This window comes from Typopeltis vanoorti, chromosome 1 (assembly GCF_054136105.1).
Source record: "Typopeltis vanoorti isolate ZY-2024b chromosome 1, IOZ_Tvanoo_1.0, whole genome shotgun sequence".
Classification (NCBI taxonomy): Eukaryota; Metazoa; Arthropoda; class Arachnida; order Uropygi; family Thelyphonidae; genus Typopeltis; species Typopeltis vanoorti.
In genome coordinates this window covers 48,341,954-48,359,585 of record NC_143549.1, presented here as the reverse complement: position 1 = coordinate 48,359,585, position 17,632 = coordinate 48,341,954, and the positions used below count along the sequence as shown (strand labels likewise).

At 34.2% G+C, this 17,632-nt stretch overlaps 1 protein-coding gene across 1 annotated transcript in view; it reads left to right on the top strand.

Annotated features, from left to right (window-relative positions):
- Positions 1 to 258: 258 nt before the first annotated feature.
- The window catches only part of Dna2 (DNA replication helicase/nuclease 2), a 310,882-nt gene continuing 293,508 nt past the window's right edge, over positions 259 to 17,632 (top strand). The window contains exons 1-2 of the mRNA XM_090416054.1: positions 259 to 273; positions 8,157 to 8,198. Of these exons, the coding sequence (XP_090272180.1) occupies positions 259 to 273; positions 8,157 to 8,198 (57 nt within the window). The remainder of the gene's footprint in view (positions 274 to 8,156; positions 8,199 to 17,632) is intronic.

Here is a 17,632-nt window from a genome sequence, read left to right as displayed (position 1 = left end):
AAATTTTAATCTAATTATTTCCACATTTTTTTCTCTAAAACTTTTTAAATTATTGTTCCTTTACCCCCCGTCTTAAATAATACGATACGTGGGATATAGAACCACGATTTGGAAGCCTGGTGTAGAGATTTCACGAATTTCTCGCGGTTAGTTTAACCGCGTTTTAGAAACGTGTGATAATGTGCTTATTGTTTTGAAAATTATGGTATGCTGATATTGCGGGATATTAACGTCCGCAGCGGATAAAATTTTATTATGATGGTAAAAAGAAAGGTCAGTAGAATTACATTTCAAACTGCGAGTGAAATAATATTTCGCCCGAATACTTTTCCAAAATTATGATGATGTTGGAAGAGAGAGAGTGACATGAAGCTGTAATGAGAGATCTGTTGTTGAGTAATTAATACTGTATTTTCAATTGCATAGGAAGTGTTGTTTTTTTGTTTTTTTTTTCACTCACGAAATGAGCAAACTGGCCAGAGAAATGCCAACTGTTGTGAGAGTTAGAGCGTTTATTGCGTCTAGTAATACATCACAGTGGAGTCAAAAGACTTGTTTCTGCACTCACCACACTGCATCCCATCCCAAGAACTTTTCTCTCACTCGCTCACTCCTTACACACATTCCAAGGGATGGTCCCTTTTGTTTCTAACCTTGTGTTCCTTCACTCTGTGAAAAATTTCTTCCATGTTAACCTAGTAATGGTTCCTTATCAAATTTTGTATCGTGATCATCCTTTTTTAAAAAAACTTTATAATTCCACCAACTGGAAGCTACCTTATCCTTTATGATATATCTTCATCTCCATGTAAACCGGATGGCTAAATATAATAATAATGTTTTTAGACAAATCATTTGATGATCCAAAAGCTAAAATGTTAGTCTGGTTGAACAAGAAAGCGAGTTAGTTTTTGGTATATTATGCAGTTATTTAAGGAGACCAGAATATATAAAATGTATTCTGGGCTCCTTAAATAACTATATATATATCATATACTGTACTACTTCATTAACCATGAAGTTATCTATCGTAATGCAATGCATTCATTGTTTTTGATGGAGAGAGGTATGAGGTAAAAATGCATGTAAAGGATATGCTTCATTATGTGTGAATACTGGAAGATATATTTTAATGGTACAATGAAATATTTGTGAAGTTTACAGACATAAGAATAAATTAATTTAAAAAGGAAGTAATTCATAAATCTCGCACATTATACACTAAATTTAATTATTTTTCTCTTTTCCTTTCATTTTGTTTCTTACAGTGGTCTAGTTTTCTGATGAATGCATATTATTCATTGCTATACATTCATTCAAAACAAATTAAACTCTTGTTCTTTTGCCTATTAATTTTTTGTAGATTGTTCAAGATCATTTGTTTCATTTTATAATGAGATGAAGTTTTTCTGAATAACGTAATTTTTTTTGTTTTATATTGACCCCTGATATTCCGAAGACTCATCCTTATGGTGATAAAGTAGCCCTAACTAGACAGCAAGTAAACCTTTATACATTGTCATAAACTTGCATGCCTGAAGCGTACGTGCTGGGAGAAAAAAAGTGTCAGTAGGTTTAGAGTTAGTGTTTAGTTGAAAATGTGTTCTCTCTTCGTTTCTCAGAGGGAGATGAGTATTGTAAAATGAATGCACAAAAAGTGTCTGTGGATTTAACAGGGGATAGTGTGAATAGGAAAATTTGGTAGTTGCAATGGTTGTCTGTGATTATTTGGATGAATGGTAAAAGCAGAATACTTGACGAGAGAGAGAGAGTACATATTTTATGGAAGGAAGTAGAATGCATGAAAACTAAGTTAAGAAGGATAAATGAAAAAAAAAAAAAAGAGATAGATTAGGAGGTTTGAGAAGTTCACTGATGTCCTACCATTCGTTTCAGGGAAGATAATGGTATACGAGAAAGAGGAAATGAATAGAAATCAAGCAAGTATAGGATTAAAGGAAAGTGAGATGAGAGTAAGAAAATGAGGAAATACTAGTGTTAAGAATAGTGAATGAGGCTATGAAGTTTGATTATTCAGAGTATATAGAAGTGAACTTGCCTGGAAGAATGATAGGCTATGTGACTGTTACATTGAAGAGAGGTCAATATGTGGATGAAAGTAATGATTGCTGATCCATGAAACAGTCTCAATTTGGATTGTACAAGATGTGAGTGCAAAGCATGCATGATAGGAATGACATGATGTATAGAAAGAGAGCTTTGGATTAAATGGATTATGTTCTCTTTCCTAGTACAGTACACTGTGGATGTCAATTCTCCAAATGAAGATAACTCGGACTGCAACCTCATAAAAGTCTTTTACCACTGAACAGCCTTCACCTGCCAGTCTCCTGTCCTTTGGCACTACAAGCATTCCAAATGGGATGACATCTATGACTTCTATTCCTCCTTCCGACTACTGCTTCAGTTCCGACAGAAATCATCCTCACATGAAGAAAGACTTTCATCATTTATTCCACTCCAAATTCTCAGCCACCATCCAAATCATGGTTCTCAAAAACAGTGTGTGTGCAAGCACAGTAAAAGAAGAAAAAAAAAAACCTGCATCCTACAAATGGCACAAGACCACAACTGCAGCTGCCCACACTACCTATACTGCATCATGCAATGGGTGTAAAAGATCACCAAATCCAAATCAGAAAGGGCCAAATGTTGAAACCTTGCCTCTTGCTCAAACAGCAGTCACACCTTCTGGTCCCTTGCCAAAGCCACTGGGTGCAACTTTTAAAAGCCCACCAGGTTTCCACCCTCTCACTTCCAGATGGTACTGTAGTTAAATCACCTCACAAAGCTAACTTACTGGTATCACTCTTCTCTTCCAGTTCCTGCATTGATGATGTGGGCAAAGTTCTCTCCACTCCATCAAGAATTGCTCTCTCTCTCTCTGTATGTATATATATATATATAATCATCTCTGTAATCTTCTGTAGAAAGAAATCCAAAGAATCCTCAACAAACTGCACACCAGCAGGCGTCTTGTCCTGATGATATTATTATTATTATTTGACACTTCCAGTGAGTCCAAAGACTCATTGAGAGAGAGTCTTTGGATTCAATCATTCGATGCCAACAGCATCGAATGATTGAATCCTTTCCAACTACTAACTGCACTCAAACTTGCTTTACTTTTTGCATGAGCCATTAGTAGCAGAGGCTCTACCAATCGACCAACCTTTGCTGGCAAAGGTGGTATTCCACCTATTGTGTTAAACAATTGTGCCCCAGAGCTCAATCTATCCTATTTAACTGTCTTCTACCCTACAACATGGAAACAGGACCACTTCCAACCCATCTCAAAGAAAGGTGATAAAAGTCAACCAATGAACTACTATCCAATGGTTCTCACTTTTGTTTTCTCTAAAATTGTGGAAAAAGTCATCAATAAACAACTCTTGAACCACCTAGAGACTCAACTAATAATTGACAACTAGTATGGATTCTGTCACTTGCGATCTACAGCTGATCTTGCTTACACCACTCACCTTTGGACTCAAGCAATGAAAAAATTTGGAGAAACTCATGTGGTTGTCCTCAACATTTCAAAGGCCTTTAGGACACACACACATAATTTATAGACAAAAATACTACTATGGTGGTGTGTAGTTGATGGAGACGGAGAGTTGTAGAGCAGTTGCCCTTTCTCGATAAGTCTTTGGAACTCCTTGGAGGTGCCATGAAATAATAATAATAATAATTTGATCAAGTTTGGCACAGGGAACCTGCTTAGCAGACTGCATCCTATGGGCTTCCTTCCACACTCTGCAACTGAATCTCCAACTTTCTCACTTGTTGCTCACAATGTGTTGTGGTGGATGGATTCCTCTCCTCAGATTTCCTCACCAGTGCAATCCCTTCTTTTGCCAACTCTCTTCCTCTTGTATATAAATGACCTACTCTCACAGACTTCTAATCATATTAGATTTTGGCAAAGTTGGTTAGAACTCGCATTTAGAAATGGGTTGACAGAGAATCTCTACTCTGCAATGAACAGCATGGGTTTACTAAGGGAAGGTCATGTTTTAACAACTTGCTCATATTCAATAATAATGTTACCACTAAGTTAGATATTGGGAATGGATACACCATGATACTTTTGACAGAATAAAGCATGGAATACTGTTGCATAAATTGGAGTATGGGATTGGATTATGAATTGTTGGCATGGATAAGAGGACGGCTGACTGACAGATATCAAAAAGTGATATATGGGGGGATGTGAATCTGCAAGATTCAAGGTAACCAGTAGTATGCCTCAAGGATTGGTCCTTGGTCCATTGTTATTCAATCTGCACATTAATGAGATTAGGAAGGATTTGACTTGACATACAGCTATTTGCTGATGATGCAAAGATAGGTAGATTTAACAGGAGTGTTGCTGATATGCAGTACTTGCAGAATCATTTGAACAGGCTGGAATTGTGGCCATGTGAAAATCACTGTAATTTCAATGCTAATAAATACAAAGTCGTGCATTTTGGGGTGATTAGATATCCAATATTATTATTATTATTATTTGACACCTCCAGGGAGTCCAAAGACTTATCGAGGGAGAGTGTGCCAACAGCATCGAACGATTAGTTAACCCCTTCCAACTACTAACCGCACTCAAACTTACTTAACTGAGCCATTAGTAGTAGAGGCTCTATCAATCAACCAACCTTTGCCAGCATATTATATTAGTGGGATTATGCTTGAAGAAACTGATGAGGCTAGGAATCTTGGAGTTTAGTAGACAGAAAGTTGAATTTCATGGGTCATATAGCAAAAATTGTAAATGCAATTCAGAGAATAATGGCAATACTGAAATGAACCATGACATGTAAAGATAAAGAAGTTATTTTGCTTCTTTGCAAGGCCTTGATGAGACCTCACTTGGACTGTTGCATGCAGGCCTGATCACCTGGCATGGTGATTTTGATACAGTGGAGAGTTTTTAAAGGAGACAGTGCCAAGAATGATATCAGGATTGTGGAATATGGATTATGAAAGCAGATTGAGAATTTGTAGGCTGCAGACGCTAGCAAACAGGAGAAAGAGGGTTAATATGATTGAGACTTACAAACTTCTCATGGACAGTAATCTGTTAAATTGGCCACTATTATTCCTCCATTCTTTCCTTCAAAATTATTACAAGAGCCACTACTAACCAGTACATCTTAACTCACCAAACCAACTTCACTGCCTCCTCTTTCATTCCATCTACTTCTGTTCTGTCTCCTCCCCTCCCACTCTGCCTTCCCCAAAGAAAAACGTTCAGCTTTCAAACCAAATGGTGAAGAGATTCATTTTTTCTTCTTGTCCACAGTTGGCATTAATGTGCTATAGGTGTTGTGGCCTTTCATGTGTGGGTCATATATATATATAATATGAAAGAATGATCATTAACTCGGTTAACATACATATTTTATAAAGAATTGAATGACTAGAACCGAGATTTAAGTAAAAAAGTTTTAATATAAAAACACGATTAGTTTCGGCTTGTAACAGCCTTCACCAGGTGACATTATAAAAGAAAGAAAAAACACTAAACACTGAAGGTTAAAAGACTATGAACAACATAGACAGCCTCTATACATAATTAGCATGAAAACGTTGAGGAAGGCTGTTACAAGCTGAAACTAGTTGTGTTTTTATATTAAAACCTTTTTACTTAAATCTCGGTTCTAGTCATTCAATTCTTTATAAAAACATATATATATATATAATGGAAATTATGAGGCCAGTGTAGTGTTTCTGAATAGCGTATTTGGGTTTATAGGAGTTACCAAAGCACAAAATATAGCTTATTCTAATATGTCAGCACCACTGTAATTACTAAATGAAGATATGATGACCACGTCTTAGCAGAGTTACTGATCCAACATACAGAGGAAATGCAGATGCCTGCTCATCCTAACTCTCTCACTCTAATATGAAAGTTGGTCCACCCTTTGCTGCTATAACTACCTTCAATCTTCAGAGAAGGCTTTCTACTAGATTTTTGTGTGTGTGTTAATACTCTTCCATTGTTTCAGAAGAGCATTAGTCAGTTTGCTTGGTCACTGATGTTAGGCGATCCAGTCTTGCTTGCAATCAGCATTCTTCAACATCCATCTGATGAAATTTTTTTTATTATAGGCCACATGTTAAGATTCTCCATCACTAGAGGTAGGGGCCCAAGCCTGTACTAGTAATGAAAAACAATTCAAGACCATGATGATCTCCTCCACCAAACTTCACAGTTGGCAGAATACATTCAGACTTGGAGCATTCTTTTGGCATCCATCATACCCAGACTCATCTGTTGGACTGCCAGATGGTGAAGTATGATTCATTACTTGAGAGAATATATTTCCAGAGTACTGCAGCAGCGAGCTTTACAGATGCCATTCTATGTGATGCTTAGCATTGTCTTTGTTGCATTAGCTTGGGTCTGGCTACAAAGTTCTGTTTTTCCTACTTGTTCTAGGATGATAGGACATCAAAAAAAAAAAGACATCAGCAGCAAATGAGTTTAGATTTTAGTTTAGGTTATTGAAACTTTTTACATAGCAACATTTTGCAGATGATGAATGATTATTGGTGGGGGCAGGGGGGGGGGGCAGATGACAGTTTACTTAGACAGGTGTTAAGTTTTCGAACTTCGTAATCTATAGAGAGAGTGGGGGGGGGGCCTTCATATTTTTTTGACAGAATTAGAAGAGAAAATATATATCTTGGAATGATGGTAGATAGAAATTTGATGTTCAGGGAACACATCACAAAGACTGTGAAAAAGCAACCAAAGGATTATTTAGTAAAGAGGATGATATTGACCACGAGAAAGAAGGGTATGGCATTTTCGTTATTGATGATACCAGATCTGTGATCAGATCGATATTAGGATTTTACAAAGATGAAGAAACTTTTAAGTGGAATTAAAAGCATTCAACAAAATGGTATGTTACCTGTATAGAACATTGGTTATGGATTCTTTAGAATGTAGTAGATGGAAGCAATATGATTGAGACATTGAAACTCTTAAGAGGAAATACCTGATGGGTACTGGGAAAATTTTTAAGTGTAACATGAAGGAAAAGGACAGAGGACTATATCTAGAAGTCGCATTATGAAGTGGTGAGAAAAATGAGAAGTTCCTTTTTTTTTTTTTTTTTGTATGAAATATTGGTGCATGGAATTCGTTACTTTAGAGGTTGATAACACAAATGAGTCGAAGTCTATTGTAGCACATTAGACTTTCTGGTATTTGATGTGGATCTCTCCATGGATATGTGATGATGATAATCTTGCAAATTTGACTACTGATATAGCACTGAGGTGAGAAACATATTTTTGTATCAAATATTATTAATGATGTTTGGTATTAATTGGGCATTTGTAGATATTCTGATATATATAAAAGAACAAACATGGATTTTCATAAATTATTTAGATTTATGTAGTTGCTTTGTTAATTTCTATTAATCAAGCATTGGTACAGTTCATTAAATTAAGTTAATAAAATTAGGTACAGATTTCATTGATATTTTAGTCTATATATTTAGTGATTAAGAAATTATGCTAATATACCTACAAGCCATGAAGAGACTAAGATTTCCACTTAGATTTTTTTCCAACCATCTGTTTACTGGGCATCTACAGATGCCTAAATTAAAAATGCAAATGGCATCCGATTTAATTTAATTTAATTGGTCAAAATCTTTTTTCTTTGTTTAATAGTGATTTTTATTTATTTATTTTTGTTAAAAAGTTAAAAATGCATTAAAACTAGTAATTACATTTATTTTTATAATCACCGATATGAGTTTTACTAAAAGGTGCACATACATAGCATTTCTTAAGAGGTAACAAATGTGTTTCTTGCTAATTAAATTCAAATTATTTATTTTAGTTCTGCTGGTACTTGTATTCATTTTTGAGTATATTTTTAGGAAATATAATTTTATTTTTGATCCCTATCTTGTAATATTAAACAATCGTTAGCACAAGTATCACTAAATTTAAACATCAAAAATTGCTAAATTACTTCTTGATTAAATTTAAAGTAAATTACTAAATTCTGTGACTGTTTCTTTATTTTATAAAAAATCATGTATATATTAAGTATATATTTAACTCTACTTGAAAACATTTCCACCTATAAATTTCTTTTACAGGCTCTAGAAGACAAGCTACAAACCAAGTTATCAACATTTTTTGTGAGTATTAGTAATATTTAGTTCATGTAATACTGCAGAAATGTACTTAAGATTTTATTTTTAGACTAACACTTTAACTTGTCAAATTAATATTTAAAACTTATTTGAGTTTTAAACATTTAATTTAAAACTTTTGATTTAATTTTCTTCTTAACATACATTAAGCTTGGTAGCCTACTACTGCCCAATAACTATTTAGTAGAAATCTAATTATTACTATGCAATCCTAATTGCATAATTTAATATATCCCTCAATTTTGTGGTCAGTTAGTGTGAAAAATCTGTAGCATCTTGGAAAAAATATAAATATCTTAACCTCCCAAACGGCTAGGACGTCTATAGACATCGAGCTAAATCTGGATATGTTTCAGCCCACCTATTTAAAGAACCAGGATAAGAAGTGCAATTTGACTGTCGTGTCCATTAGAAAGTGTGATAAACCCTCACGCTGAAGAGAACGGTTAATCGGATTATCTCGCGTTCGTAGCTGCCTCTCAGTTGCCTATAACAAGAAACTCACTTCCTTGTTCCATGCTGGGTAACTGGATTTTAGTTATATAGGATAGACTAAAACTAGAGAAATTATTTATATTTTTATTTTCTCTTTTTATTGTACAATACAATTTTAATATCTGGACAAAATAAAGATCTTGTATAATTTGTTCACTTAAATATTGCCTTACCTTGGAGAACCAATTTAATTATTTATTTTTTTGCGCTAATTTTTTTCTAATCGCTTACTAGACAAAAGATTTTTCTTTGTTCTCGAAGAAAGAAAAACCCATTGCTGTGTGTGCATACAACGAAACTATGGGTGGAGTCGACAGTACGATTAGCAGCTATCATTCTATCTGTCATGAGGAAACAGGCATAAAAAATATTACAAAAAAAGTGTTTGGACATGTATTGGATTTTGTTATTTGGAACAGTTTCCTCCTGCACAAGAAAAAATGTTTGTCTACCATAACATATCTAGAATACAGTATAGAAATTGCGAAAGCATTGCTGCATGCACATGCACCTTCTTCAGCAAGCAGAAAAACAGGAAATCCTGCCAGACATCTGAGGTTGAACGCTGCTAACTTCAACCATTATCCCGAAAATCTAACACCAATGCTAATAAAAAAAAAAAACCTTCACGCAAATGTTATGTATGTAATAAAAAAAAATATCAGAAAGGAAACAAAAATCTGGTGCCCTGAGTCTAAAACTGCTTTGTTTGTTTACCCTTGCTTCAAGGTGTTCCACACTGTTCAAGAATTTTAAATTCTGAACAGCGAAATAAAAAATGTTTGTTTTCAAGGCCATCAAAACAGTCCTTTTCAGGACTACAAATATTGATAGAGGGATACCTGAATGTACTGTTTATTTTCATCTTGAAGGCTAAATTTTAAGTTCTTTTTATGACACAATGATTTTTTTTTTTCTCATAGATAGATGAATGATAGAATAGATAGATAGATAGAAGAATGATATTTTCAAAGGAATAAAATATAAGAGGAACTGGAATACTCTTTCCAGTTCCAGAGGAACTGGAAAGAGTATTCCAGGTAAAGTATTTCACCAAAACGATAAAAAATAATGAAATAAAATCTACCCTATATATATATATATATATATATATATATAAAATGATAAGCCTTTTTTATGTCATGTTTTTCAAAACGTTTTGAAACTCAGCTACCCTGCGTGTCGAGTCATCTTCAGGGGCGGAACCCCCTTTCGAGTTATCACAATTGAAGGAGAACTGACCTACAGACCGGAACATGGGGGGGTTGGGCTTAGCCCCCCCCTTTAGTTAATAAATGAAATATATAAATAATAACAGGAACATATTCACCTTGCCAACACTCAACATTGATGTGATATGGGTTCCAAATTTGTTGTTTCAGAGATATATATATATTACAACGTTTTGTAATAAAAATTTCTGCTACAATGAAGTTTGACATAATCAACAATATTATTACTACCTTATTTCTGTTTCTCGTGTGGGAGAAAAACGGTAAAATATCACTCTTATAATTATATGAGATGTTATAATGGCAAAAATAGTAAGAAAAAAGTCATTTGCACTTTCTCTTCAAAACACAAAGAAAGAACATTGTAAATTCAGCCAGTGGAAAAAAAAATACTACATATTTTTCTTCTGTTATCTGATTTTTTTTTCTTGTAGTACAAAGAAGAAATCACTGCATATAACATGGAGTCTGCAGGAGGGAAAAAATCTGGAAATTGGTTACATTAGAACTAATAGAGAAATCATCTCAGAAAACTTATTCACGTAAGATTCTAATCTCAGCAGACATAACATTTCCTTCTAGATTACATATCTAAAGTAACTGAACTTTTGCTACTATTTTACACTAAAATGAATGAGTATGTTCCCCAAGTGATTTACGTTTGTAACAGCTGTCTTGCGAACAATTTATGAAATAAATTATCTGAAATATCTGCAGATTGATTAGGTCTATACCCCCCCCCCCCCAAAAAAGAAGATTATGAAATGCATGCACCTTTTCTTTGAAAATAATTCAAATCCTCTTTTTCAAGATAATTGTATGATTTAATTTCTAATTTTTGATAATAAAAGTGAAACTGATCATTATAAATTAAGCAATTATTTTGGCATAAATAATATATAAGCATGTAAACGAAATCTCATTATTTCTGTTAGGATATAGGTAATCAACAATCGAAAAGGAAACTAGACATTCTTGACATATTCTGCACTACAGCCTGAGGCACTTTAGTGCGACTTTAATGTTCTCCCCTTTCTTCTCAATAGCACTGAGAGTAATAAGCCTTCAACTTTTCCTCCAGCTAAGAGGATATTACCAAGTATTTATAAGACGTAGATTATTTCAGAAATAGCTTCCAGCAGCAGAAGAAGTAATATTTAGATTTTTTTAAAGAAAAACAAACAAAAATAATACTTCTGAACTTTCTTTTGTGTGGTATGCATATAAACAATTTTGCATGGTGAAAATATAGCATATTATTTCTAAAATTTGATTGCAAATAGATAGAACAGCATTAGAAGCTTCACGGTACACTCTGATTGCCGTATATCTTTTGTCAAAATGGTAAAATGAAGTAATTGATTTTCATTACTGTCTAGAAAAGCTTTCAAACCTGTATAGAAATTTAGAGTAGATATGCAATTGAGTTCCAGGAGAGGATAAGGAGGTGTGGGGGGGGGGGGGGGAAAGCATTAGAAAATCTTCAAAATGAGCAAAAATTTTGAATCATTCCGTATATGATATTTTTCACATTATATTTTCAACATATCTACAAGGAAATGCACTAGATATTATCGTAATATGCATAATACAAATAAATAAATAAATAAATGACGAAGGCAAAGAATTACTGCTAAAATATCATTGGATATAAATTTTTGATACCAAAAAAACACACAATCAGAAACCAAGTAATGCAATTTAGCATTTTAACATTTTTTTTTTAATTTTGTCTTTATGAATAACAAAAAATCGTTTCTAAAACTGAAATGTGATGATCCATATAATGCTATTTGGCTAGAAACGAAAGCAAACGGACATGTTTATTTCAATAAATATTATTTAAAAATAAATATTTGACATAATATTTTCAAAGCAAACTTTTGAAAATTCTGAAATTTGTAAAAAAATGATTCAATTATTATAAGTAAAGTGAAAGAACAATCAGTGCAACTCTTCTGGTGCACTGATTTGTAGAATTACCAAGTATTTATAACACGTAGATTATTTCAGAAATAGCTTCCAGCAGCAGAAGAAGTAATATTTAGATTTTTTAAAGAAAAACAAACAAAAATAATACTACTGAAGTTTCTTTTGTGTGGTATGCATATAAACAATTTTGCATGGTGAAAATATAGCATATTATTTCTAAAATTTCACGTAATTTCAGCAGACAGTAGAACATCTGGTTTTAGATTGCAAATAAATAGAACAGAATTAGAAGCTTCACGATACAATCTGATTGCCATATATCTTTTGTCAAAATGGCAAAATGAAGTAATTGATTTTCAATACTGTCTAGAAAAGCTTTCAAACCTGTATAGAAATTTAGAGTAGTTATGCAATTGAGTTCCAGGAGAGGATAAGGAGGTGGGGGGGGAAGCATTAGAAAATCTTCAAAATGAGCAAAAATTTTGAATCATTCCGTATATGATATTTTTCACATTATATTTTCAACATATCTACAAGGAAATGCATTAGATATTATCATAATATGCATAATACAAATAAATAAATAAAAGACGAAGGCATAGAATCACTGCTAAAATATCATTGGATATAAATTTTTGATACCAAAAAGACAAAATCGGAAACCGAGTAATGCAATTTAGCATTTTAACATTTTTTTTTTTTTTTTTGGGTGTGCTTAAGGGTCAAAGCTGCATAACTGAGAGGAGACCTCCACATAGCCTTTAAAGGAATGCGGAGAACTGACCAGGGCTTCTGACCTAATGTCCAATCCTCACCTTCTCGTGGTGCACCCTGTTGGGTATCTGCCTGGATACTGAACGAACGAGGATGGGCTGGCAATTTGGGATTTAGCCGACCAAATTGTATTCTTATTGGTTAAACCAAAATAAAAAACGATGGTACGACATGACAAAATTTCATGCCGGCTGGGGTGTCGCCCGGTTAAACAAGGCCCCTGTTGTTTTCGCCAGGAAACCAGGGCGAACAGCGAAAAGTCACTACTGGAACAAATCTGAAAGCAAACCCCAACTCAACATCACCAGAGTTAAAGATCGGTACTATCAACATAAGAAGCCTGAATGGCAAAGAAATGGAGCTAGCTGAGGAATTAGATAAGTACCAGATAGACATAATAGGAGTAACTGGAACAAAAAAGACAAAAACTGGTGAGATCTTTCTGAGCAATAAATACAAAATGTTATATTCAGGCAATGACAATCAAGGAAAAGAAGGAGTAGCCATAGTATTCAACACAAAATACGAGGCTAATCTTCTTGAATGGCAGTCAGTCTCAAGTAGAGTAATGTGGGCAAATATGAGAATGAGGAACTGGACAATGAGACGTATTTGTGCCTATGGTCCCACAGAAGACTCTACTAAGGTAGAAGTGGAGGAATTTTTTGAGGCTTTAGAAAAAGCAACTGACACAATGAAAAAGGAAAAGTTGGTCCTTGTTGGGGATCTAAATAGCAGAGTAGGAAATGATTGTGAGACATACAAAAATATTTTGGGAAAATTTGGAGAAAAGAGCAAAGTTAATAATAATGGCAAATATCTGTTGGATTTCTGCTCAGGACATGGACTGGTTATTACTAACACCATGTTCCAACATAAAAATGTGCACAAATTCACATGGAGAGAAGAGGCAAGGAATAAGAAAAGTCTCATTGACTATGTTATTGTTGATAGTGATGTTTTCTCCCTGGTGCAGGACAGCAGAGTGTACAGAGGATTTGAAATTGGAAGTGATCACTATTTAGTCTTGAGCAGTAAAATTGAATTTCATATTGAAAAGAATAACATGTAAGAAAGTTTTAAAGCGAATAAAAGTTGAGCAGCTCTCAGATGTGAATTGTAGACTAAAATTCACAAAGATTATTGAAGAAAAAATGAAAGAGTTTGAGAACAGGAATCAAACCTTGGAGATTCAGTGGCAAACTCTGAAGGAAACATTGATTGATTCTGCTAGAGAGGCATGTGGTGAGGTTGTCTGCAAGGATAAAAAAATTAGAACTCCCTGGTGGACACAGGAAGTTAAAGAGGCAGTGAAGGAAAAGAAGAAAGGATATCAAAAGTTCCTGTCAAATAAGTCAGCTTGTTCTCTTAGAGAATACAGAGACAAATGCAAAAATGCTAAACACTGTGTAAAACTAGCGAAACAAAAGTCATGGGAGGACTTTGGCAAGAATATAGAAAATAAATATCAAGAAGGTGGCAAAATATTCTGGAGGTTGTTGAAGAAGCTTAGGAATGGAGGAAAGCGTGCTGTAAAAGGAGTTAGAGATGATAAAGGTAACATAAAAACCAGAGAAAAAGAAATCCTTGAGGTATGGAGTAATTACTTTGAAAAACTGCTAAATGAAACAAGCAGTGATGACAGCGCAGGTCTGCATGCCTGGTCAAAAACACTGACCAGGCATGCAGTCAGGAATACATATCCATACTTGAAGTAGAAAAAGTCATCAAAGGCTTGAAATGTGGAAAGTCAGTAGGAGTGGATGATATTCGACCAGAAATGCTTAAGTATGGTGGTATAAGAGTCTTACAGTGGCTGCACTGCATAGTTCAGAAAGCCTGGACAGAGGGACGAATTCCCGATGATTGGAGTAGAGCTCTCATAGTACCCATATATAAAAAGGGAAATAAAACCGAATGTGAGAATTATAGAGGTATTTCCCTACTGAGTGTTCCTGGCAAGATCTATATAAGTATACTTGAGAAATGGTTGTGAAGAATTGTGGAAGAAAAGCTTGGTGAAGAACAAGCTGGATTCAGGCCAAATAGAGGCTGTCAGGATCAGATTTTCACTTTACGACAAATAGTCGAGAAAGCATAGGATTATAACAGAGATCTGTATTTAAGTTTTGTCGATTTGGAAAAGGCATATGACGAGGTGCCAAGAGAGAAGCTATTCAATACGCTACAGTTATATGGTGTCAATGGGGCATTATATCAAGCAATACGTAGTCTTTATTTGAGTTGTGAGTCAGCAGTTAGAAATGAAGGAAGTACAGGAAGATGGTTTAATGTTAAATCTGGTGTGAGACAAGGATGTACATTATCCCCTCTGTTATTCATTATCTATATGGATCACATTATGAAGGAAAGTGGTATTAAACATGATATCAAAATTGGAGATGTTAATGTCAGCTCTTTGCTTTATGTGGATGATGTTATACTTCTAAATAAATCCGCTACAAGTCTGCAAGATTCTCTGACTAAATTGAATAGCTGTTGTAATAGATATGGCATGAAGGTCAGCAATAAAAAGACAAAGACAATGAAAATAGGCAGAATCATTGAAAATGTCAACTGTGTTGTGAATGGAGAACCTGTGGAACAACTGAAACATTTCAGCTACTTTGGCACGATTTTTACTGAAGATGGTAAATTAAATATAGAAATAGACAACAGAATCAGCAAAGCTGGTATGGTAGGAAGTCAATTGAATAAATTCATATGGAATAATTAGAGAGAAATTAGTCGGAACACTAAATTAGCTGTATACAAGACAGTGTTCAAACATGTTTTAACTTATGGATCTGACAGCTGGGTCAGAAGTAAAACACTTGACCAAAGATTAGAGACTGCAGATATGAGAGTCCTGAGAAAGATTATAGGCGTGAACAGATGGCATCAATGGCAATATCATATTAAAAACGAGGATATTAGGAAAGAACTTGACATTGTCAGCATCCAGGAATGCGTTAGCAGAGCTAATCTCAGGTGGTATGGTCACTTAAACAGAATGGGCGAAGAAAGATTAGCAAAACAAGTGTTCTCTGCCAGGTTGGCAGGAAAACGACCCGGAGGAAGACCAAGATATAGGTGGATTGATACGGTACAAAGTGCCTTAGATGATAGAAATATGAGATCTGATGATGTTGAAGCCTTGACAAGTAACAGACTGGTTTGGAGGAAAATTGTAGATAGGAAGTTAGTAACGATTTAACTTTTTTCATGTAGTACTATCATATCCTATACACCCCCTTGAGGCTACATGGCAGGAATTTGATGATGATGACATTTTTTTTTTTTAATTTTGTCTTTATGAATAACAAAAAATCGTTTCTAAAACTGAAATGTGATGATCCATATAATGCTATTTGGCTAGAAACGAAAGCAAAAGGACATATTTATTTCAATAAATATTATTTAAAAATATAAATATTTGACATAATTTGATTTTTTTTTTTTTATTTTCAAAGCAAACATTTGAAAATTCGGAAATTCGAAAAAAAATTATTCAATTATTATACGTAAAGTGAAAGAACAATCAGTTTATCTCTTCCGGTGCACTGATTTGTAGAATAAAATACACCAAATTTACTATCACTAAATAGATTCATTGCAAAACTGATCAGTGGTCATTTCAGGATTGATTTTTTTCGCATATGTGAAATTCATTTCAATTTTTGGGAAGAGACACAATAAATCATTTTAGAGGCAAGAAAGGTCAAATAACTTAGGACAGTAAATGAAATTCTAAGCAACACCATAGATGTAAAGACAGGGGGACACAAAGGTCACTCAGCAACAGTTAATCCACTAATGGCTATAGAATAGCCATATCGAGATTAACGGCAGAGGAAGGTAATGGCATGATAAAAGGCAGAATGCCGACGAAGTTTTGATTCATGAAAAAAGCTAGGGAGAGCTGACTATTTTATCCACACCAGCCAGTTGGGAGGTTAACAAAATCTATAAGAGATTAGCCAGTTTACTTTCAGTTGAAAAGTTCTATTAACATTTGTCAGGATCAGTTGAAATTGTATAACATAAAATTATATTGTCAAAGTTGGATAATTGGGAGAAGCTCTCATAGCTGGTAAGGAATGCAGAACTAACTAGGTATCAGAAAGTTTATTTTTCACTTGGTTAGAGTATAATAAATTTAGTTTAATCCTTTATCCAAGTGTGAGCAAACAAAGTTTGTACCTGAAAGTATCTTCAGGACTGGGGTAAGGTGGTACACCTTACCCCAGTCCTGAAGTTACTTTCAGGCACAAACTTTGTTTGCACACACACTTGGATAAAGGATTAAACTAAATTTATTATAACTAGGGATCAATCCAGCATTCAGTCCTCATCTTCATGTGGTGTGATGTTATTCACCTAGATACTAAATGAATGAGGATGGACAGGAAATTTTCTGGGACTTTGTTAATTAAAATGTACTCTGTGTTGGGTTAAATCAGATGAACACGATGGCCCAATATGGAAAAACGTCATGTCGGCTGGGGTTGCCCAGTTAAACAAGACCCTGCTGTTATCATCAGGAAACTGGGGCAAATAGTGAAAAAGTCAGCTATCGGAACAAACTTAAAATCATTAGAATTGATAATGGTCACCATCAGCATTGAACGTATCAACAGAAAAGAAGTGGAAGAATTAGAGAAGTTCCAAGTCAATATAATATGTTTTTGATTGAGACAAAGAACACAAAAATATGCGAAATACTATTAAGTAATATGTATAAGATGCTATATTCAGGCAATAATGATCAGAGAAAGAAAGCAGCATTTATAATATTCCACAATGAACATGATAAACTTCTGGATTGCAAGGTAGTTTCAAGTAAAATGATGTGGACAAATTTTACAGTGGGAAATTGGGGGAAAAAAAAAGAAAGATTTATTTGTTTCTCTTGTCTATAGAAGATTATTGTAGATTATTTTTTGTTATTATACAGGGCAGCTGAAATAAAGAGAAAGGAAAATT